The sequence below is a fragment of the Cryptomeria japonica genome, chromosome 1 (assembly GCF_030272615.1).
Source record: "Cryptomeria japonica chromosome 1, Sugi_1.0, whole genome shotgun sequence".
NCBI lineage: Eukaryota > Viridiplantae > Streptophyta > Pinopsida > Cupressales > Cupressaceae > Cryptomeria > Cryptomeria japonica.
The window spans coordinates 548,441,791-548,467,692 of record NC_081405.1 but is presented as its reverse complement, the minus strand read 5'-3'; the positions used below and the strand labels follow the sequence as shown (position 1 = coordinate 548,467,692).

Genomic DNA, 25,902 nt, shown 5'->3' with positions numbered 1-25,902 from the left:
GTGGCAAACAGTTTAGTGAGCTCTGCATAAAAACCATGCAAGGTGCACTTTTACAATGGCTTTGACATCCAAATACCCCTCCAGTGCACTTTCAAAGTGGCTAGACACACAATGATCTTTGCTAGAGGCATGTAAAGCATGAAAAGAACGGGGTTCATTGAGCTAGGAGGCAAATTTCATTTGCCTTCACCACTTATTTTCTCTGCCTAAACTTGATTGTGAAGGAAGATTTTAGCAAAAGGGGCACCTCTTCTATTCTCAGTTGCCTAAAAGCAAAAATCAACAAGTTAAAGCATGCAAGGAAGGACTCAATGTCCACATGAAGATAATTCATCATTCAAACTTTACAAAGCAATTTGCCTCGGCTGTTCACAGCAGAAATAAGATAGTTTGTCATTTTTTTGCAGGTCTGTGCGAGGGTTTAGTGCTCTTGGTAAAGGATTTCAAAGAGCAGTAGAAGCATTATAAGAAATTTCAGCAGCCATCTTTCATATTCTTCCTTAAGATAGTCCAACACCATATCTTCGTTCTTCCAAGTGACTTTTTTCACTCTCAATGGGCTAATTTTTCAATTTCTAGATGCCAAATTCCTGGGACAGCAGGAATGGAAGGTTTTCAGCAGCAATAGATCAGAAAGATGTTTGTTAGGGTCTATTTTAGGCAGCTCAGTTATCAGTTAAACATGTGTTGTTGGAGTTACAAGATTGCTTGGTGTTTGGATGCATGTCAGAAGATAGCAGCAGATTTATTATTAGGGTTTTTCTGATATAGATCATCGGATGTGGCCAATTATTTCCTGATATAGATGATCAAATGCAACCAGTCATTGTTTAATCTTATTCAGGCTGATTTATGGTAGCAATTTCCATATGTTCATCATTTGTTTGACTATGTTAGGGTTTGATCATGCCTTCATTCAAAGGTTCAACCATGGCTTTTTGGACTTCATTTAAACCATAGTTTGAAGACTCAGATTCGAACTCAACTTGGCAGCCCAAAATTTTGACTTGGACTTGGGACTTGGCAAAAAATAAAAACCTCATAGTTACACAAAAAAATGTAATAGTTTGAAGATATAAGAATCCTAGTTCCTATATCATTGAGTCTTAAAATGATTCCAAAAAGAACAACTGGTTTATAGATATGTAATAACAGAATTTAAACTGATTGCGAGAGATAGATTGTTCAAGAGCAATATTCCAGAATACAATGAATTCAGATTTCAGGAATTTTTAACCAGGTATTTACTTCAGTTACAGAGAATAGACTTCAGTTTTGGAAAACGGGAGTTTACTTACAGAGGCTAACTCTGTAAATGTATAAGCAATTTTCAATTTGAAAACAAGTTATATATGAAATACAATAGTGTATTTATTTCTTTTATTCACAATGTAATATGTCTGATTGCTATTTCCTGCAGATGGAGAGAGAACATTAATTGATTCCAATGTCCTTCTCCAAGCAAATTAATCGGGTTATATAAGATAATGGGGGAAGACCAAGAGTTGCCTTGGTCGGTTATGTCCTTTGGACATAACCGATCAAGATAACCCTTGATCGCATCCTATCATTACCCAACCGACATGATGCTAATTAACCCGATATAAATCGGTGCCTTTACGTGATTCATATTAACCGATTGTTATCGGTGTTAATGCATAACCCGATAATATGTATCGGTAACTAAGGCATCCTTAACCGATTCCCAATCGGTGGTAGTTAAACAAGCCCGATATATTAATTGGTGCATTACTAATCACATCCGATAATATATCGGTGGCATCTTTATTAAGTCCAAATGGATAGTTATGAAGGAGTTCGATAGATCATGATATATCAATATATATTAATATACATATGAAGTAATTATTATTACTTCATATATATATTCATACATCTTCAAGATCGAACATATATATATATCTGCATTAATGCTATCTGATGAAAAGGGGTTTGTATCAGTTTTATCTGACCGATGCTATTTGTATTAACAAACTCTGCCCTACATCTGCATTCAAATCAGAGATTGTATAATTACCAAAGTCTGATAAATGGTTCCCTTACAGGTGGATCTGGGTGATTAGAAGGATCGAATGGGCGCCTTACCTGCTGCGTCTATTTTATGCATTCTTTTTCTGTTCCAAGTATGAAAAAGTTCTGTTTTCTCTTTCAGTTACTACCAAATACAATTTGATTTTTCTGATTATCTTTTTGTTTTGTCTCACAGGTAGTAGCTACAGGAGAAATAACACCTGGCATTACAGAACAGCAATTTATAAGGAGGAGGAAAAAATTGCTCGAGCTGCTCCCAGAAAAGAGTTTGATCATCATGCCATCTGCTCCAGTCAAAATGATGACTGATGTTGTACCTTATCCTTTCCGGCAGGATGCCGATTATTTGTATTTCACAGGTTGCCAGCAACCAGGAGGAATTGCTGTTCTTAATCATGAGCTTGGCTTGTGTATGTTCATGCCAGACTCTAAACCAGAGGTATTGAGTATGACATTTAAATTTACCCTTTATCCCTATGTGCATGTTATGAAGCTGGATCAAATCTTAATTTGTTTTATTTTGTTAGTTTCATGATATGAGGAATTTTTAACCTTTTATTTGATGTAAAAAGTTTACAAAGATACATGCCCAGCAAAAGCATCTAAAATGAGACCAATATAACGAAGTGATAGTTTCAAAGAGGAAAATGTAAACCAACAACATGGAGTGGCAAAATTAACAACATCTGGGGCTACCAATAGACAGCTGATACCTCAAAGCATCAACAAAGAAATCTATGGAAAAAGCAGAGAAGACAATAGCTATATCATTAGTCAAGATCATGTCAAACATCACCAGGTCTCTTGGAAAAAAGACATAGGTCCCTCTACACTGCTGCTCCAGGCTGATTCAATCTCTTCCTCATCAGCCTTAACATCATACTTTGTCTAGTCCAGAACAGGGCAACTCTTGGGAAGGATCCTGTCCCAACCAAATAATTCTGTTGAATGATCAATGAGCCAGTGTCCAGGTATTATTTGAGCTTAGCTTTGTGGAATTTAGGATGAGTTGAACCTACAATGCAACAAGAGAGAATCTGACTTCACTGATGAAGTCAATAGGTAGCCTTGTGTTACTGTGGAATATATATTTTTTTTCCAGATTCCAAATAAACTATAGAAACTCAGCGGACATAACAAACCAAAGCTTTTTGCGAAACTTAAAGTGCACTTGCCAGTATCAAACAAACTGAATAAAACATCATACTAATTGATAGGATCCTTCCTAACTTAGCTGAAGCAGTAACAAATATTTTCAACACAGTTTGTGCAAAAGGACACTAAGAAAAAGGAATAATAGATTGTTATTATTACAAACAGAACAAGGATCAATGTCAATACAACAAGCACCAAGAGTGGATCCAATTACAAGATTTTGATGTAACAAGAGCCACCTAAATCAAGACTTCTTAGGCTCAATGCTCGAACACTAAACATTTAAAACGCTAAACCTATCACACAACCTTCTATAAGGATCACAATAAGTTTCTTAATGACGTCTTGGGAGAAGAAGAGTTTGTCATACACTTGCTTGGAAGAATTTTCTAGCGATTGGGAGTCCCTTAAGCCACCTTATATTATCATTAATTTCTGTGTCAAAGCTCAACCTGATTTTAGAAGGAAAAGCACTCAAAGATTTAGCTACAATAGATAAGTACTTCTCCATTATTTGGGGACTTTATAAACCAACTTTAGATCACTACAAGGAATAGTTTTATCATTATGCAAAAATCTACCAAAGGACTTGATACCTTCAGAGAACCATTTTCAAGCAGAGCACACTCTAACAATTACTAGAGCCTTATTTCTAATGCACAAGGTCTAATCTGTTAGACTTAAAACTTAAAAAGCTTTGGAATGAAGACCCAGACCAGGTGAAAATGCCCTGCCGAACATCAAGGTGTTTAACTTGCTTCCATTCCTTCCGTATACTCACAAAATAGCTGACCTTTCTGTCCTAACTGCAAAAAAACTAAACATGAGATCTAAAGGTTGGAGACCTATTCAACCATGCTTTCACTTTTGGACCTCATGAGTGATATTTCGTTTGACCTGCATTTTCTAAAGCTCACAGCCATACAGAGGTTTCAGAATCCCCTTAACAGCAAAAGCAACTCCTTTCACCAAAGAGTCTTTTATAAGATTAGCAAGAAAGGAATTATTATAGCCGTGAGATTGTGATTCTGTGCAGGAAGCTGAGTTTTTCTGTCAGACTTACAATTACTTTCCCAAAAATCTCTGGAAAGTAACTTAACAGTCCTTTTTAGCCTGCTGTTACTTGCGATTCTGCATTTAATTTAGAGAGTTTTAATTTCTTTGCTCAAGATTATAGAGGCAAATAGACAATTGCTAAAATACTAATAATAAATTCCATAGCCATAATATTTCCCACTAATATTCTACTGCCTTATGGTACTTTTTAATATACACAAACAGATCGAAATAAATTGCTCTTAAAATGTCTCTAGAATGAAAATATTGTACTAATGATCACAAATGACCAGATAGAAAAGTATATTTGGTTACAGTAGAAAATGTTAGGGTAAAAAGGAACCCCAGATTCTGAAAAGTACGTAAACTCTATAAAAATGTAACATAAAGCATAGCTAAAAATGTAAACTGAAAGTAGTTCAACTTCAAACCATTTGATTTGAGTTCAAATTCAAACACAAATTGTTGATATAACACAGTTTACGTAGATCAATAATTGCAAGTCTTATGACAGGCAGCAATATGTTGCAAGGTGTGAGCCCTTGGTTTTCTTGTGCTGTGCAATGTAGTACTCGGGTTTGTGACATGGCTTAACCGCCTCCCTTGGATTTATTAAATCTCATAGTTGTATCGAGTATTAATAGGTCGATCTTTTGGTGCAATGGCAACCGTGTTTCTAACAAGTGGTATTAGAGCCTAGTTCATGGGTTCAAACCCCTCGCTTGTATGTGCGGGGGGGGGGGGTGGGGGGGGGGTGGTTGCAAGGTGTGAGCCCTTGTTTTCCTTGTACTGTGCAGTGCACCACTCGAGTTTGCCACATGACTTAACCGCCTCCTGTGGATTTACTAAATCTTGAAGTTGTATCGAGCATTAATAGGTTGATCTTTTGGTGAAACGGCAACCGTGTTTCTAACACAATACAGTTGCAAGCAATTTCTCAACAAACAATATAAAGTTACAATGTGTTAATAAAAATGATTTGGGCATACAAAAATTCGAGAGCCAAACGACTAGATCAGCTCCACAACACTGTGTATCCAACAACTACCTAGCATATAAAAACCAAATAGAGGGGAAGAATAGTAAAAGCTGAGCAGCAGAGAAGAAGTCCACAAAGTTTCAAAGTAAGGATGGAGTGCCTTCCATTCCTAGCATGATCACAACATGAAAGTATTGGCTACCATTGTTGAGCACACAAATATACTGAGAAGGGGGAGGGGGTGAATCAGTATGTACCAATTTTTAACTTCAAAACTTAATGCAACATATACACCTGTATTGCATCTCGCAATATTATCAAAACAACTATGCAAGATATAAAACACATCAACACATCAACACATCAACACATGAGAACACCAAATTTACATGGAAATCCAGAAGGGGAAAACCCCAATGAGAATAACTGCTTGGATTTACTGCCCAAATCTAGCCTAACAAAATAATAATAAACTTACAATGATTTGCAAGCACCAACCTATAGGAGACACCAATCACCTAATTCAAAGAACTGAGCACCAACTTAGATTATGAGGCGCCAACCTCAATTACAAAGGAAATATGGGAAATACAAAAGATATTTTATGCGGACCTTCCAAACTCAATTACCATCATCAGTCTGATTTGATCTTCTTCACAACACTCTCATAGTGTGTATAGGATATACATTTTAGTTCTCATACTTTACTCTCACCCTCTTCTGCTCATTGCATAGATATTTTCATATATTTTATACACATTTGAATGAAACTGCTCAGCAATATATATGCATTCCAATACATTATTTACATCTTCATGTCATCCTAGAACTCATTTACAATGTTCGCAAGTCGGCCAAAAGTATCTTTCTTAATTCAAACACCATGAGATGTGTAGTCAGCTTAGTCCAAAAGCCATCATGTTATAAATGAGTACGAACACACTATGCGGTTCCCATCATGAACTCAATTGGTCCCAAACTACCTTCACATGCTTCCTCCAGCTGGCACACGCTTCCTTTCTCTGGTGCATCCAACAAACCTTTAGCATAGTCAACAAACTAACACAATGAATACCCTTTCACTTCCAACTTTTTGACTTTTGGAGCATAGCCTCTGAAACTTAGATTTGTCTTCATGTGTCGCCTTACTCATAGTCCAAACCACAAGCTAAAATTCTTTACTGTAGTAGAGTGTGGTACCAAAAACCATGATAGAGCAACTTGATACACATACAGTCTTTGATTAACAAACCATAGTAACTGTAGTTGGCATAAAATGCCTATTTTTATGTTTTATAATATTTGTTATTAGTCAATGTATTAATTGTTTGTATTTAGTTGGTTGTCACTCTTGGGTAGTTAGTGTCGGTTGTATTAGAATAATTAATTCTTTTAGTCAGTTACCTTTTTAATTGTTTTATTGATGGCCATTTAGTTAGCCGTTTAGCTTTTTAGTGCAACTATTGCTTCTTTTATAAGAACACAGTTTGCTTTTTAGATTTTAGCTTTTTAGCTTTATTTAGCATTTTAAGCTTTTTTTGCTTCATGTTGAAGCTTTAGATTAACGGTTCGTTCTTCTTAGAACACCGTCTTGTAATTCCTTTATATACATTGTATATTCATAATTAATTTATTTGTATCAATATTATTCAATTATTTTTCATGGTATCAAAGCGGGTCGATGGGATTTTTTAGGATTTTGCAAATTTTTTAATAAAAATTCATCGAGCCCTTCTATCTGGAAATAATTCCCAAAATTTTTTTTAGTGTTTTTTAAAAAAAGCAGATTTGCAAATTTCGGTTCGTGGATTGCTAGGCTTTTTTTTTTGATTCTGTAGATTGTGCTTGTTGTGCATTTGTTTCTGGGTGCGCTTTTTGCCAAAGGTTTTCGGTGTTTTATGTTACTGTGATTTTTTTGTGGGTGTTTTTCCAGTTTTTGTGGGCGGCTCTTTTGTTGTCTTCTGTCTTCGATGGGTGTCTTTCTTTGCCTGCATGGTATGGCGGCGAAATAATTTCCTTCCGCGTTTTTTCTTTCTTCTGCGTCGGGTTTTTGTTTCCACAACACGGCAATAGTCTTCATTTCCCACGATTTCCGTGATCTGTGTAGGCAATAGTCTGTGTTTTTTAGTTTGCGAAATATTTCGCAATTTTGTCTCTACCTACAACAGATCTCAGTCTCGACAAGGGTTTCGTTTAATATGGTTGCAGTTTTTGGCTTTGTGGTTTCTTTCCACACGATTTTCTTTACCTCGTTTGTTTTGTTATCCGCGATTCGGGTGGCAGCTACGGGTTTCTCATGCCCTTTTGTGGCAATTCACATTTTGGTGGAAATTAACAGAAGGTTTTCCTGTTTTGGGTTTTTAATAATTTTTGTCCTTAAAAAATTATTTCGTGGGTTTTATAATTTTTATCTGTTTAAAAATTATTTGCTTGGTTTTCTAATTTTTCTCCACAAAAAATCATGGGAGGGTTTTACTTGATTTTTTCCTCAAAAAATAGGGTTTTGCCACGTGATGTCTAGTATTTTGCTGCACGACGTTTTTTAGGTTTTCACGATTTTTTCTTAAAAATTTGTTTGTAGGTTTTTACGATTTTTTCCTAAAAAATTGTCTATAGGTTTTCACAAATTTTCCCTCAAAAATTGTCCATAGGTTTTCATGATTTTTTACTCAAAAATTGTTTGTTGGTTTTTTCGATTTTTTCCTCTAAAATCATCTATAATTTGTGAAGTTCGCGTGGGATTCTTGTGATTTGCGAAGTTTTCAAGATTTGATCGTTTTTTCCTCAAAAATCGTGCTTTGTTGCAGTCTGTTTTGGGTTGCACCTAGAGTTGCTGGGGCAAACATTTGCAACTGTGGTATCTTGCAGTGTTTTGGAGTTGCTGGAGCAAACAATGCTCAGTTTTCTTTTGCAAAAGTTTTTGCGGTTTTTGCTGAAATTGTGATTGTTTCTCTTTGGAGGGTTTGCTGATTTTTCCTCAAAATCATGGTTTCAGGTTCAGTATTTCGTGTGTGATGGTTTTATAATTTGCATGTGAGGGTTACATTAGTTGGATAGAATCAACTATTCTTGGTCATTGACACTTTGCAGATCCTAGGAGGGTCTTTGCAGCAACAAAGTGTTCTTGCATTTGTGATTAAAAGACCTGTAGTGTCTTTTGTTGGGTACTTAGTTGATACAATAACCATTAAGGGAGGGTATTAGAATAATTAATTCTTTTAGTCAATTACCTTTTTAGTTGTTCTATTAATGGTCATTTAGTTAGTCATTTAGCTTTTTAGTTCATTTAGTCTTTTAAGTGCAACATTTGCTTCTTTTATAAGAACGCATAGTTTGCTTTTTAGATTTTAGCTTTTTAGCTTTATTTAGTGTTTTAAGCTTTTTTAGCTTCATGTTGAAGCTTTAGATTAACGGTTCGTTCTTTTTAGAACACCGTCTTCTAATTCCTTTATATACACTGTATATTCGTAATTAATTCATCCGATTATTTATTCAATTATTTTTTTGGTTGGTTGACGGTTGTGTACCTCTTGACAACGGTCGGTTCCTTTAAATATGTTGTGTACTGCCAAGGAAGATAGTATGGAATAGTCGGGTCAATTGTAATCCTTGGCCGACCATCTCTGGTCTTCTTCTTTTTAATAATTTCATGTCCGAATAAAGATATATTTTACTGCTGTATCTGGTATGCATTATCATTTGTATTATTATTTCTAGTACTTACATTAACTCACTGCAAACACTTCCAGGCTTCTATAAATACACTAGACAATCAATAACAACAGATCCTGACACATAATGGTAACATTATATTCTACAAGAGAGCTATCTAGTCATTACTAGATTCTATTATGCATTGCTCTCAAATACTTTGACATACTATACTCAACAACTGAACAATCTCCTTGACATCAATGACAACACTATATTCAACAATCATTACTAGTTCAATATCAAGCCCTGATTTTACTGAAGGGTAGGGAGAAGTTATTTGTTGCCACTACTAAATTCATCACTATTAGAAATAATTATATTATTGTGTTTATCATCTAAACAATTCACTTCTGACAAGTATACTAGGTTTCTCGGCTACTTTGTGCAGGCTTGTCGAAAATGCTTGGTAGCAAGCTTCATTCTTAAGCTTTTTCTACCACTTAAATTGATGACAAAGTAGAGATAGTAAACATGACCTTTATACATGCTTTCTGCAACTACCACCAGGCAAAACAAACTGGAACAAGTATCACCATGATGTTCAACATAGTTATAGTCATGCTCTGTATTTTTCCATAGGGTTTTCACCTTTCAAAGTGTGCTTTGGGTTCCAACATTCACAATCTATGAGTTTCCAGTAGCAGCTGTACTGACTATTGCACCCTGTGCAACTTTTAATGTTTTGACTCTTCATGTCGGTTTTGTCAGGTCTTTTTATCAAGGTACCAAATATGTAAGCCTATTTTCATGTCTTCAGTAGTGAGTAGTTTGTGGATTGATTGTCATTATTCAATCTTGTATTGACCATTCGCCAAATCAAGTGCCAAAGAATGCATGTAGGTGTGCCAGAGAAGAGTAAGTTCAGTGTTTGGTGTGCTTGGGCTGATTGGAATGACCTTCAAGTAACAATTTTAACCTCCAAGCATGCCTGCTATTCATTTAATCAGTCAAAATGGCAAAGGGGTTGGAAATTGGTACTTAGAACAGGGTTTTAAGTGGCTAAGTCATGATGGAAGTGTGCCTTAAGATGGACCAAAAGATCAGTAAAGTGGCAAACGTAATTGATATGTGTGCATAGGTCAATATGAAGGACTTTTAAGTGGCATATGTGGTCAATTTGCATGCTTGGCAGCCTAGAGTTACTAAAATGGGCTCCTATCATGCTTTTAAGGGACAAGATTGACCATATGGTGTGCCCGAGTGTGATACAATGTGTTTTGGAGACAAGAGTTGCAAAATAGGGTGTCTTAGTGATGATTGATTGCATTTAAGTGACATCCATGACATAAAGGTATACTTAGGAAGGGTTTGATGAGACTTAGGAAGGGTTTGATTAGTGTAAGTGGCATAAATAGCTAAGAGGCACACTTGAGCAGTGAGAAAAGCGTCTTAAGTGGCAGAAGGGGGCATGAGGCATGCCTGACAGTGGAGGGTACCTTTTAATTGTCAAAGAGAACAAAAATAGCCACATAGAGGATGTAGTGTTTTAAATGGCAAGCACAGGTCAGAGAGGCACCTAAGAAGAAATCTTAACATTTTAAGTGGCATAAATACATGAAATAGCTCTCAAGTCTGATACAAGATGCTGTTTAGTAATGACTAAAAAATGCGTTTGATGGTGTTTTTGACAACTTTAAGTGACAAAGATACAGTAAAAGGGTGCGTGATCTGTTCTTGATGGCTTTGGCTGGTTAGAGTGACAAAAAGGGTGCACCCAAGTTTGTAATGTCCCTTTTTTGGATTACCTTGTACTTTGCCCTAAATTCACAATAACAAGGAACATAATATAGTTAGGGATATAACCTTTACTTATGAATAAGATGAGATAAGTCTGCCTTGGGAACATGCAAGCATGTTAGATAATGATGTATATATAATTCATAGAATACTTCCATTTCTAGGGCTAAGGGATATACATATTTATAGCACATAACAAATCTAAATGATTTTATGAGGTTTCAACCAAAACGACGGTAGAGTTGGGTAACATGATAAGGTACCCCATATATCCTCTACACTAGGCGCAAGGGCAGACGTTATCCCCCTTGGCCTCATGTGGTCCTTAACTGTTCTCATGAGGTGGTGCACTAGTTGGGTTTGTATGCCGTTTCCCTCTATCATGCCATCCTTCTCTCCTCTTATGATTGAGGGTCCATTCTAGCTCATGTCAACAATTGATCAATATGGGTTTGTAGGGAAGACATGCAATCGGGTGCCCCTAAATTGACCCTTGACCCTAGGCCCAAGGGCGGACCTTATCCTCCTTGGCCTCATGTGGTCCTTAACCGGTCTCATGAGGTGGCATGCCTAGTGAGGTATCCTTCACTGTTCCCCCTTCTTGCATTTCGTTCCTTTTCCCCGAACATGATCAATTATTGCAAATAGGAATTCATGTTATTAAATGCATAGATATTAATGTTAGATTTAGACATTCATATCTGCATACAATCTGGTATAAATACATACACACACACATTAGACATAAAGACATGCATAAACAATATAATTATCTTCTCATACCACAATATATGAAGAAGTTACTCTAGAATTCAGTTTGCTGTATATATTATTATTTCTGCTGCTGATCGATTGATTAAATGATTGATGAGTGATTGAAGGAATTCCTTTGATTGTATGATTTGAGGTATTGGTGAGTGATAATGTAACGAAGGCTAGTTTGATATATTGGTGAATGATGATTGAATGGATGCTAATTTGATAGAATAATTTTCTGATTGATTTTTTGTTTGCTTTGAATGATTGGAATAATCTCCTTTATACTTCATTGGTAAAAGGGTCACCACGTTTCAAAAGGCTTGAGTCGCCACCCTTCATTACTAACTTTGAAATAATAAACTATTTCCTATGTTGATCTCCCTTAGATGTCCTCAAATGAAACCTTCTCCCCTTTATATTTTCCAATGTGAGAGAGATAGTCAAACCTTTTCATCATGTCTGCCCTTTGTCATGGTCACAACCTTTCATAGTTACCACCCTTTCGAAAGAGTCACAACCTTTCATAATTTTTGCCCTCCTTTGAAAGAGTCACTTCCTTATTTACTTCCCATCCCCTTCTTCCATTCATTCTTCTTTGATTCACATGCTCCATTCCTTTTTCTTCCTCTGCCCCCTTCTCAAATGAGATTCTCTTCTCCCTTTTATATCTCATGTTTGAGGGAATCACAACTTTTCATCTCATGCCGTTTGACCATTCATTAACTTAAATACATTTTAATTATATATAATTTCATTCTTTTATATTTTAATTTAAATTCTCTTTTTATTTTTTTGTATTTTAATTTATTTTTTATTATTTATTATTGATGCTCTGCAAAATGGACAAGGTTAGACTAGAATCTATGGTCGTATAACACACAAAAACACAAGAAACCGTTAGTGTTAATCAACCAAAAACTAATCTAAGCAGGCATATCAAAAGAGACACTAAAAACATGCTAAAACATTTAACTATGGAAGTAAATATAACAAGGCATCTCCAAATGCCTTCTAACATGCTCTTAGCTCCTTCTCCCTTGTTCCTCTCCTCTCCAAGTTCCAAATTAGTGTAGCTCTCAACAGTTTTTTGCACTATGGATGCTTATGGAGATTCAAGATTGAAAATGTTTATAACTTATGCTATGCAAGTGTAAAAACAAGCTAAAATAAGAGATTATGAAATGAACTAAGATTTATTTTAGTCCAAAATGACAATATATTAGTGATTTTATGCTAAAATGTTATGTAAAATTGACTATAGATTAAATGCATACAAGTTTTTCAGGATCTGGATTATGAAGAAATGGGTTCTATTTATAAGAAAAATAGAGCAATGGATGGTTGAGATTGAGTAATCTCAACAAGGGTCAGGATTGAATGATATTCAATCCATGTGAGGGCTTTCAACCCAATCCCAGGATGACAAGTGTCAATATGAGATAGGTTGAGAGGAGAGGGAAGAAGCATTAAATGATTGACATGACCTGAGAGTTAACTTGGGAGTTAAGGTCAAGGTTGGGTTGAGTGAATAAATTCTTTATTCAAAGAATAAAACTTTTATCCAATGGATAAACTCTTGTGCAAAGGTTAAAAGGATAACCATGGTCAAAGCAATAAATGCTTGAGGAGACACATGAGTCATATGAGGGTTGAGTTAGGGGTTAACCATAAATGGTCATGTAAGAGCCATAAGTGGTTTGGAAGACTTTAGAGGTTAATCTGTAAAACACACAAAGCATTAAATGCTTTTCAAAGACTTTGAAGTCTTTGAGAAGTGACTCCAAGTTGCTTAGGAATGTGACAATAATTAGGGGATGGATTAGGCTAATTAGGAAGGGTTTAGAAGAATCTAGAAGGGGTTTAGGAGTGCAAGTGGATTTGGTGGGTGAGGGAAAATAAGATTTTAATTAAAATAAAATTAATTTATTTCAACAAATGTGTGCAAGCTGCATTTGTAGGAAAATGCAAGTGGGGGGGATAAATGATTTAAATAAATGTTTTATTTAATTTATTTAAAAGAAGAAAGGGGATTAAATGAAATAAATAAGATTTATTTATTTAATTGATTTGAATTTGGTTTAATGAATTAATTAAAATAAATTGAATAATTTATTTAATTAATAGGAGGATATTTGAAGATGAATTAATTAAATATTTATTTAATTAACTGATGGCTAGTGGATTTTTAATCAAATAAATAACAAATATTCATTTAATTAAACTGGACAGATTTATGTGACTACAATTATTAAATTCTATTTCAAAGTGGGGACATTACAAAGTTGCTTCCCATGTGTTAAGAGGTCAAGACTGTCATGATAAATGCCTAGTTTAATTTGTGGAGTTTCCATGATTGGCAATGTTTCCAGTCTGCTAAGGTAGCAAAGACAATGTTTCAGTCACTTATATCAGGCAATACTTAAAGTGATAAATTATGGCAGGTTAACCATTATGCACCCTCACCATATCCCTGTCTTCAAATATATATCACTAGTTATGAGCTGTTAGAATAGAAAAGTTTGCAGGGCATTTTACAATCACAGAAGAGGAACATTAGCAGGATAATGCGGCCATGCTTAAGTCTAATTTTTATGCTTGTCTTCACCTTTTGTGACAATGTCATCAAGTTCTGAGACAAGAACCAGCAGTTAGGGTTCCAGACTATTGTGGGGAAAATTTGTCTCATGAAGGGTTTTTAATCATTGGGAACAAGGACTAAGGTTTTGAAACAGTGAATTTCTTTGGTTTCCACTGAAGGAAATCAGATTTGAGTCACCGAGATTGTTTGGCAAAGTCTGAAAGTAGTTAGGGTTTCAAAGTTCTTTAGAGAATTTGACAGCTTTCAGAGTAAAGAGTTACTTTAGGATTGCAATGGAGATTCATCCATCAAACTAGTAATTTTGGCCTGCACAATTTTCGGCTGTTGCTATTTTTGAGGTCCTATTTTGGATGGAGGTTTCGGGCCTGTTTTTAGGCTGATTATAGTTAGATTTTATTCTTTCTTTGTGGGGGATCATTTTTTCTTTAAAGTGCTTTAGGGCCTATTTCAGGTTGCTTTAAGCTTTTATGCTTTATAACATTGGTTTTTAAGATAAACTAATGATTATCCTAAATCTCAATTTTTTTGTATCTTCTAACATATAAATAAGTGCTTCGAGCACAAATATTCTTAATGATAGCTGATACTATGCTTATGTTGCTGAAATATTATTCTGTTGATTATTCTTATTTTTGCTTCAATATGTTTGAAATTTCATGAATTGAATTGAAGTTGATTATAGCATCAAGCTTTGTACTTACAATATTTATATCCAAGTCATTGCTTTGCATGTGAAGTAGCTTTTCAATTTTGAGATTGTGTTGTTAATGATCCAAATTATTATTTGAATTTCTTTGAAATCTTGTTTGCGTCTGATTATTGGTCTTTGTTTTAGCAAGTAGGAAGGTGTTGTTGTTATGCTTAGAGTTAATTGTCTTCATTTAAAATCTATAAAATCTTGCTTGTGAGACAAGAGCTGTTACTGGTCTTGTGCTTGTACTTTACCCAAAAAGACAGGTAGATAGTTGTTTCATTTATACAAAATGACCCAAAAGATTTATTTTTTTCTATAGGTTAATGTTCAATGTTAGTGTTTACTCCCGAAGGGAACGAACTTGATTACGTAGAGTAAACAGAATATAGAAAATACCAGAAAATAATACCAAATAACATTACTCAACACAACAACATATGGCAGAAAAATATGTTCTTTATTATCAAAGTGTAATGTGTACAATCATGAATATTTCCTGATACAACATTCAGAGTATATGTAGTGCCTGGCAGTTGGTTAAGACTGTCAACCGTTGGCAACTACCAGCAACCTCTCAGGAGCAAACCGATTACACTGCCAATTATACTAACAAAACATTATTTATTATTACGGCAGTTTTACCGACTACAGTTAGTTTAGATGTCAGGGAGCTTCCCCTTATAATTTGAAGAGATATTTTACCTCACGTGCTGTTCCAGTTAAGTTGTCTTGAAAGAGACATTAAAATGCAGACACACACCAGCCATCTAGGAATTTAGTTGAGCAGGTTGGATAAAATCAACTGGCTCCCTTTCTTAATAATCTCTTTGTGATTTGTCAAAAGGTTCATGAGGTTTTAACTTGGAGACAAGCTGAGTGTGGTAGGTGATTAAATCTGGTTCTACTTACAAGAAGGGTTCCAGAAAACAAAATTATCACAAGTTCGAGTCATCCAGCTTGGGTTTTGTACCATCACAATGGTTGTGGCAAATAAAGATTTCAAGATGATTTTCCGACTCAACTTGGTTTTCATGATATGCTTAATGAAAACAATCTCAAAATTTTCAATGTCTCTAAGTTGGCACAGGTAGAATTTCTTTCCATGTGGACAACAATCTGAAATTTCAACAAACAATTTTAGAAGATACATTGCTCAAGGTCAAGATATGATCTATCAAAAGGAAGCAGATTATCTTTTATCTTGTCAGAAATCAACATTGCCCTTGAGTAAAATTGTTCTCTTAGGCAGTCTTATTGCAGGAATATATATTTTAAGCCAAAAGATGGGTAATTTGTGAATCGTTTTCTTGTTAAGTTAATGACTAGTAAATTAGTGGGATTGATGCTTCATACAGTCTGTGAAGTTTAACAAAATTCTATTTACAAAAGCAATAATGGTTTCCTTGATGTGAAAGTGCTTTCTTTCTTCCAGCTCTGCATATTTTTCACATATCAAGACTTGATGATCTGGTTGATGTCTTGAAGTTTTTTATAATATTACTTGGTAGGGCCTGACAATAAATACAGATAATTGTTAGATTAAGTCACGTTCATCAAAAGTTCCTACAAGGTTTGGTTTTGACTTTCATTACGAGTCTTCTACAGTTTTTGTTTGCAAGAATATGTTTTTTGTATAAAATATTATTAAATTGCATCTGTGGATGATAAGATAATGATTCCCAACTAGCTTTCATATATTCCTGCAAGAATCTGTTGGTTCAGCTGACATTTGGATAACATTAAACAAAACAAAATGTCAGTAAAGATCATAGTGTTTTAAAAAAGAACTTGAAAACGTTCATGTTCTGAATAGATATCATCTTATTGCATTTACTGGGATATTTTAATAGATAACAATGATACATATGACACATAGTATATTGGTGATCATACTTCTTTAGAGTACTTGTGGAGTTGTTTCTTACCTCACGTTATTGAATTGCTCTAACAGTGCATTTGCTTCTTTGTGATTGATTTTAAATTCTCGTGATGTACGTTTGCATATCTCAATAGGATATTTTTTGTAATTTCTGATAGGACATATGAATTCATGGTCTTCATTGTGATATGAATTAAGTTGTATTATCTAGAAACAAAACTTTTATCGTTATTTCAGCATTAAAATTCAGGCTTTATGTTTTTTATGTTTGGATTTGTTCATATGAATATCTGACATAAAATATCCTATGCTATATTTGTAGTAATGGGTCCTAGCTAAGTTTGACATGCACTCTTAATTTAAGGTTTCGTAATGAGCATTGATGACAAATTTACAGGAAGAAATTTGGACGGGGCAAGTTGCAGGTACTTATGCAGCTTTAAATACTTTTAAAGCAGATCAAACCTTTTCTATCAGCAAAGTGAATGAGGTAGGTTTACATTGTAACCTTTTCTAAGATTGATCTCCTTCACATTGTTATGATTATGCTTGCAGCTGTAAACAGATCAGAAACAATTTAATCATTTGTTGTGAATATAATTATTAATAATTGCTATTGGTGGATGATTTGACTTTATGATGACTTTCGAGAAGAATAATATCTTATTATTGAAGGATTTTTTCTTTTTTGACAAAGGAAAAATATTCTAAATGAATTTGAATATTATAAAGCTGCCTTTGTCCTTTACTAGAAAAAGGCAGGTAAGGACCAAACAAAATTCCAATCAAACGAGAGAGAGAGAGAGAGAGAGAGAGAGAGAGAGAGAGAGAGAGAGAGAGAGAGAGAGAGTAAAATTCCAATATTTGGCAAGCAAAGCTTCAAAGAGCTGACACTTTGTTAGAGAGAGATACTTGCAATCTTTTTCTTGGGCATTGTAATGTATCACCTCGAGGAGCCTCTTCCATTTTATTGAGTTTCTTGTAGTTGTTTAAAGGCCTTTTTCCTGTTATGAAGATAATTGAAGTTGTGGAGTGGGTAGACCAGACAATCTTTTAAAGATTGGACACTATCATGAAGGGATTTAATGCAAACATTTTGCTATTGAATGCAAGTAAGTAGGACATTGTTGGATTTTTCCAATAGAGGAGAATCTAAGGATTTAACTTCCAAAATTTGTTGAACAGTTTGGATCTTTTGTTGATGGAATCTATCGTTTTTAGGTAGACAAAATTTTCTTTGGATACTTCAAGGGGAGAGACATGCCTCAACTCAGGTTTAGAAGAGGGTAAAAGTGGTTGGTTTGGAAATGAAGGATGCGTGACAGGCAATGGGTGTTTTCCCCCGAGGGGTGTGTGTTCAACAGTGCATAACAATACAAAAATGTAGGAAATATGACAGCATATAGCAATGCAAGTAAACAAACAAACTCAGATGTATGTATTCATTAATGCCAAATGCCAGTACATACAAAACATAACTTTCTTCGACAATATCTGCACACTGAAATAGGAAACCAAGTACATATATATAGGTGTCGGTGTAGGTTGTCTGGTGCCAACTGCCGACAACCATCACGTAACCACCGACCCTTAACACCCGTAACGTTCTAATTACAATATGACATAATTACCCGACAACATCATCCCCCCCCCAAAAGAAGGTCGTCTCCTGACGACATACAACAAAATGGGAAATGACACTAAGACCAAACATGAAAATCAAAGCTGAGGGGGTACAGAGGGCGTCCCTGATGAAGAAGGGGTCGGTGGCGCTATTGCTGCCAACTGTTCCCTTAGGTGGTGAACTTGTTGTGTCCTATACTCGAGATCTCGCTCAGCTACCGACTGCCTCTCTTTGGATCGTTTCACCATAAAAACTGCTTCCATTAGCTCCTTCTATTTCCCATCAAACGCCTCTAAAGTAGATGTGAGACGGGTCTCAAGGGCTGCCCGTTCTGCTACCTCGTGTGCACGCCTCGTCGCCTCTTGGGCCAAGTTTGCCTTGGCACAAGACAACTCCTCCTCTAGGCTGGTCGCTCGGGCTATCTGCTGTGCCAACTCCATCTCCATCGTATGTAGGCGAGTGGCTAGCTCCTCCCGAGCTGTGATGGCTGCCACCCTCTCTGTCTCTATTGTCGAGGCACCATGCTGGGTATGTTTGAGCTGGTAGTACCCGTCCCCGAAGGCTTGCTCTATCCGCTGTAGCAGCAAGTGTACTCCACCAACCTCAGCCGTCTCCTCACTCCTCCAACTTGCCAACATCTCAGAAGTCTCCACAGTAGGCCAACCCCTAGCCTCAAAACATCTCCCAAACTCCTCAGCACACCCGCCGGTGGCAAAGGCGAGGAGTCCCTCCACGACAGACTACCCGACGGTTCGCTCCTAAATAGAGACTGCCAATCTCCGTGTGTTGGCCTCAACATGCGCTGCCATCCTTTGCGCATTGGCTCCCATCTTTGCCAAAAATACCTCTATGCCCTTCGACTGGCTCTCCGTAGTGGCCTACTCATGTTGCTGCATCTCTGCCATCTCTTCCTCAAACCCGACGGTGTCCTGCAGGAAATCCATCGCCAACTCCTGCTGTCCGGCCTCCTAATGAGAACTATCCTCATCGAGGTCCACAATCTTTGGAAAAGGGACGTGACTGGGGTGAGGCAGGCGGGGGTCCCAATTGTGTCATGGGAGGCATCTCATAGCGACCCAACCATGCATCCATGGTGGCATCATCATCTCCGGTCATCGTACCCTTTGCTGTCGAGACCTTCGCATGTATCGGTTCCTTCCATACGGTAGACCCAATGCAAGGAGGTTCGCTGGGAACCAATGACTTTGCTGCGACGGCCTCTGCTGGAACTGTTGTGACAACCCTGGAAGGTGTAGGCATTGAAGGTCGGGGTCTCAACTGCCCAAATCCTGGGATGGGTACGGCTGGTATGGCTCCTATTGTCACCCCCGAATTCTGGAGAGGTGTCAGTCCTCCATCCTGAGTCAATACTACTCTCGCAGGTTGCACTCCACCCGTCGGTAACCCACAAATTCCTCTCGTCATGTGCCCAAAAGACACTGCGTGCCCACTACTCTCCTCCGTACTTGGGGATTTTTCTACTTCCTTCCTGCTGGCAAGGCAGAATGTGTCATGACTTTGGCTGGTCTGGGAAGAAGTGTCCTCGGAGTCGTCCCCTTCCTCTGCACTACTATCCGCCTCTTCTGCAGCCTCTTCGTCTACGTCCTCGTCAACTGTCTCCTGTTCCGTGTCCGCTTGTGGGGGTCTTCGTCGCTTCCTGCTAGAATGGGCTTCCTCGCTACCTGCCATGGTATACAGGTGGGTCCAATAAAAAATGAATGGCTGTGAAGGGTCCCTCGTCTCCCGAGGTTTCGAGACGTGCTTCTCTGGTGCCACCTGTGTGCATACGGCGTTGAGGAACAACCCTATGGCGTGAAATGGCATGTAAAAAGCCTTTTGTCGGAGGATCAAGAATTCGTGGATTCTGTCAGACAAAACTGTTGCCCAGTTGTACACCGTCCCGTTCCTTAGGCCATTCATAAGTGCAATCATGGGTACCGCTGTGTCGGATGCCCTGCTGGCTCCTGTAAGTCTGCTTTTCATAACATCGAGCAAACACTGCCAATCTCCTGGAATGATGTAGGACTTCTTCAACCCTCTGCCCTTGGGTGCCTTGATTGCAGCCCATTCCTGGTTTGAGAGATCACTTCGACAAATTAACCTCAGCAGTTGTTCTTTCCTTTCTGGCGACATCTTCGTGGCATTGTCTATTTTCTTTCCCTCGTCTGGGTTGCCAAATACCCTAGCAAAATCATCGGGTGGAAAGGAGATGGTCACAGTACTTTGCTGGTAAGAGAAAGTTGATGCCCTGGTCGCATTGTCATATGTAACCACCATCATTCGCAGACATGATTCGAAATCCCTAATGGCGAAGATGGGCATTTGAATTGCCCAATGCACCCATGCCTTTCTGAGAGATTCTTTAATTGCATAATTATCTGGGGTTTCCAGCTACCAGTTCCTGCATACATTTCCACTCAATCCTTCGAATGTAATAGTGTCTTGTGTGATTTTCTCTAGAATTGCCTTCTTCTTGGCTTTTCTGGTATTCGCTGACCTTGCAATTTTTGCTCCAGATTGCAACACTCGCTTCCCCTTGTCCTTGGCTGCCATGCTTCCTTCTGCCATTTTCCTTGGTTGTGACAGTTGGTCTAACTGTTGCAACCGCTTTCTCCAGTCGAGCTTTCCTAATCTTGATTTTCCTAATTCCATTTGAATGATTTAACTGCCAACGCTCAACAATTATACTTGTCAAATGCCATTATTTTTCCTTTTACAATGATGTCCGTACACTTTGTACCCCTTTGTATGGAATGCTTTATGCACGGTATCCTTCTCGCCACAAAATTCCGCTTGTACGGATTTCAATGTACGGTCTTCCTCCTTTATTTGTTGGGCTGTCCACTTTGTGTACGGAATTGCCGTATGGATCTTCTCCTTGATGCTACGTTGTATGACACATTGTACGGTCGTCCCATGCACTAGAATGTATGGTCTTCGTCCATTGTGGTGTACGACTTACCTCAACCTGGAGCCGTACAGAAATCAGCGTCGTGTGTGAAACTCCCAGTATGGCCCCTTTTCTCTCCTCCCATCATACGATGTCGTTGCATTGCAGCCGTACGGTTTTCCTCCGCCACCCTTTGGCCATATGGATTTGGATTAATATATCACCGTACGGACTTTGTTTGTTTTGTCACACCCTTTGGCCATACGGATTTGAATTGCAGTACTATTCTGCTAGAGCCATACGGATTCTGTGTTGCCGTACAACCCTCGTCTCTCCTCAGCTGTACGGTATCTATCTTGCCTACGTTGGTCTCGTTGTCTGTGTTGCTCGACTGTACGGGTATTACGGATTTAATACTGCGTCCCGTACAGATACTACGGATTTAATACTTCATCCTCTTTGTCTGTACAAATATATCGTACGATCTACTTTTATATTTTCCCCCACCGTACGGTGGAAAACTACCTTGTGTTCTCCATTGTACGGTGTACGACCTTTCACCGTACGGTATGTGATCATTTTGCTTTTAAATTTTTTTTTTTTATTCTCTTTTTCCATTTTTTCCAGTTTTTTTCAATTTTTCCAACTAAAAAAAAAATCAACTAATTAACTTTTCAATTAGTCCTGTTGGGCCCCGCGTCCGGTTGAATTGGGTCATTCCATTGCTGCCTGTGGTGGTAAATTTTCAATTTTGACCCATTTACCGTCTCCTTTATCGGCTGGTCACCCAATGTTGACAACTTAATTGCTCCATTCGCAGCTACCTCGTGGATTTTATATGGCCCCAGCCATCAGACTTTAAATTTCCCGAGCTTAATCTCATTCCGCCCATTATATTTCAACACCCATTGACCTAGACGAAATTCCATGCATCGGATGTGCTTGTCATGCCAAAATTTTCGCATTTGTTGGGCGACTTCATTGGCCCATTGGGCCATCATTCTTCATTCATCCAACTTGCCTAGCGCGTACAGTCGCTCCCGGAGCCTCTCCATATCGCCTAGGTGATTCTCGATCGTGATCCTTAAACTTAGAACAATGAATTCTATCGGCACAATGGCCTCTTGGCCGTACATCAACTGAAAGGGTGTCTGGCCTGTAGTGACTTTGTAGGTGGTCTTGTATGCCCATAGTACCGACAACAACTTCTCTTCCCAATCTCCCTGTTCAACTCCGTAGGACTTATAGATCACCGAACCAGTATTTTGTTAGTAGCCTCCGCTTGCCCGTTGGCCCCCGGGTAGTACGGGCTCGACAAGGAATGGAAAATCTTGAATTTCGTCGTGAGCAGCTTGACGATATGATTCACAAAGTGCCCACCACGATCACTCATCAGTTGGATTGTTCATAATTGAACTTGGCTGTTTTCAAAGCTGAGTTATCCGGCAGTGCTCGCGCCTTAGCCCACTTCGTAAGGTATTCTGTCGCCACCACAATGTAACGACATCTCTGTGTTCTGTTGACCTTCATAGGTTCAATGAAATCTAGACCCCAACGTTCAAACAACTCCTGGGCATGGGATGGATTGAGGGGCATAAAGTCCCGCTTTAATGGTTTTCCTGCCCTCTGGCACATATCCAAACCCACCACCCATTCCCGTGCATCATTATACAGGGTGGGCCACCATAGTTCGGCCATCAATACCTTGCATGCGGTGGTGTCTGGACCCATGTGACCTCCTGTAGGCCCTTCGTGTGCTTCCCGGAGCACTCTTGGAATCTCTTCTTCCATCACACACCTTCTGAGGACTTGGTTAGGTCCCATTTTATGCAGCAAACCATTAGTTAGTTGAAATGTCTTCCTTCTCAAGACCAACTTCCTCCTCTCACTTGGTAACATCCTGGCTGGGAACCGAAAGGTAGACAAGTATTCCCCAAAGTTTGCGTACCACGGCGACAATGCCGCAATTTGGAACAGATGTGCGTTAGGAAAATCATCATTGACTCCTTCTGGCGGCTCTCCCGACCTAATCCGGGACAACTGATCAACAATCACATTACTCTTGCCTGGTCGTACAATTATTGTGAAAGTGAACTCCTGAAGGAGTAGTAGCCACCTGCTTATCCTGCCTTGGATAATGGGTTTATTTACCAGGTACATCAATGCCTTGTGATCCACATAGAAAGTGAAGGGTTTCGCCATTAAGTAGTGCTCAAACTTTTGTATGACATAGACCATTCCGAGGGCTTCCCTCTCGGTGGTACTGTAATTCTTCTCGGCTTTCAACATCAACCGATTGACAAAATAGATGGGACGATCCAACCCATGTCCCCCTTCTTGGGCTAGCGTAGCCCCAATAGCATAGTTCGAGGCATCCACGTTTACGTGGAATTCTCGGTCCTAGTTTGGATAGGCCAAAATAGGTGCTTCCACCAGTCTCCTCTTGAGTTCCTCGAATGCTTCCCCCTGTGCCGGTCCCCATATGTACGGTTCACCCTTTCTTGTCAGTTTGTCTAGTGGGAATGAAAGTTGAGTGAAGTTCTTGATGAACTTCTAGTAGTATCCTATATGTCCCAAGAAGGACTTTACTCCCGTTACATCCATGGGCGACTCCATCTCCACAATTACCCGTACTTTATCCGGGTCAGTTTTCAATCCAGCTTTACAAACGATATGGCCCAACAACTTTCCTTGCGGTACCATAAATCTGCATTTCCTTGGATTCAAGGCCAGCATGGCCCTTCGACATCTCTCCATGCATTCTCTCAGCACCATCAAGTGAGTGTCTTCACTACTAAAAATCGACTAGTCAACCAAAAAGGCCTTAAAATTACCCACAGACATCTTATCGAAGATGTGAAGGACTATCCTCTAAAATGTTGCCGGAGCATTGCACAAGCCGAACGGCATCCGGTTGTACGCATAGACTCTGTCTTCCACCAGAAAGGTGGTCTTCAACTTGTCCTCTTGAGCTATTGAAATCTGATTGTATTCGGAAAAACTGTCTAGAAATGAGTATATTTCATGGCCAGCCATCTGCTCCAGGATGCTATCTCTGAAAGGTATAGGGAACAAATTCGAAAATCCTTGATTCCTGTCTTGGATGTATTATTTAATTAATATCTATTAATATTTATTACTAATAATATTCCTGAAATATTCAAATAAAAATAAATAATATAAATAAATAAATAAGTAACATTACATATCAGGTTATAGTGATTTCCAGATTACAATGATCATGTCATATTAAATAAATTTAGTAATAAACTATAGTGATTAGCATAATGAGAATCGTGTGAAAAGGTACGCTATTAATTGGAGAACACTAAAACAAAGGTATCGATAGTTATGCATGACCATAATCGGTGAATATCTTAAAGTCTAATAGTAAGTATGATAAATAGAATTGATGGCAAACAAAACCATTAAAAAGAATTATCAATGGTTTATTAATATTAAAATCAATAGTCATATTAAAACAAAAGAATTATGTATCGGTAATCAAAAGTAATAAAACATGACCGATAGTTATCGAATCGGTATAATCAAGAGAGATGCAATTATAGTCACGACCTTTGGGTTTCAAAAAGATGTGACCTTTTCATGAATGGTTACATGAAAGATATTTAAGAAAAATAGAATCACGTGGAAAAGGGGTATGGTGTGTACGTAAAAAAATAAAAAGGGAATAAAAAAATACATTTGGTACTCATCCTAGGGATTGGGACTGATAATATATAAGATATTAATACTTAGCAAGATCGATCTGATAAGATCATAACTGTTATTAAGTTAGAGGCAGTAACATCCTTGTTCTTGGTGGTTAGCACAGGAGGTGCTTAATACGTATGCTGATATATGAAGTTTGATAATGATATTATGCAGAATTTAATAATAAGATTTAGGTGGACTGCAATACGTATGATAGTCATTTAATTTCTTTATTGTGGCAGACCAGATCTGACACATGTCAGGTCTGTCTGCTCTTACAGCCATAATTATAATAACTAATGTAATTAGGCAGTGGTGGTGTTAAGCTCTTACAACCAGAATTATAATAACCAATGTTTTTAGGTAGTGGGACGTTAATAATTTATTTAATAAGTTATATATATATATATATATATATATATATTACTTACTATATTTAAATCAGAATAAGGAGTAATATAAATATTGTAAATATGGATATTGATAATAATAAATATTAATATCATAATTACTATTAATACAATACTTTTAGAGATTAGTAATAATTCATATAACTAGTAATTAATAAATATGTAAATGATTTATAAATGAATCGGAACAAGATTAATTGTTGAGTATGGTAAGAGATGTTACAGAATGTAGGTGTAAATAGATATAAGTAATAATATTTTAATATATATGAATATAATGAATAGTTTAATATATATATTAATGAATATAAATAATGAACATTTGAATACATATGTTAATGTAAGGTTCTTAGATGTTAATGAATATGTATGAACATAAGTAATTAATACATATCAATGAATAGTAGGAACATATGTTAAGAAATAAATGTGAATATTGGATAATGAACATTTTTATGAATATATGTTAGGAAATACATGTAAATCAGGAATATGTAAATGTGGATTGTGGAATGGAAAATAGTAATAAAATGCAAAAATGTATTATTAACGTGATTACATGATGGAGGCCATAGGGGGGAAACTCCCTTAGTCTAAAGGAGGGATTATGATAATCCCTAGGGCAGTGAATATCTATATG

The 25,902-nt window shown here is 37.4% G+C and overlaps 1 protein-coding gene across 3 annotated transcripts in view; it reads left to right on the top strand.

Moving 5' to 3' along the window:
* LOC131044896 (intermediate cleaving peptidase 55, mitochondrial) overlaps window positions 1-25,902 on the top strand; it is a 298,348-nt gene that overhangs the window by 59,419 nt on the left and 213,027 nt on the right. For all 3 annotated transcript variants that reach the window (XM_057978376.2, XM_057978377.2, XM_057978378.2), the window contains 2 exons: window positions 2,228-2,491; window positions 17,022-17,114. In XM_057978376.2, the coding sequence (XP_057834359.2) occupies window positions 2,228-2,491; window positions 17,022-17,114 (357 nt within the window). The remainder of the gene's footprint in view (window positions 1-2,227; window positions 2,492-17,021; window positions 17,115-25,902) is intronic.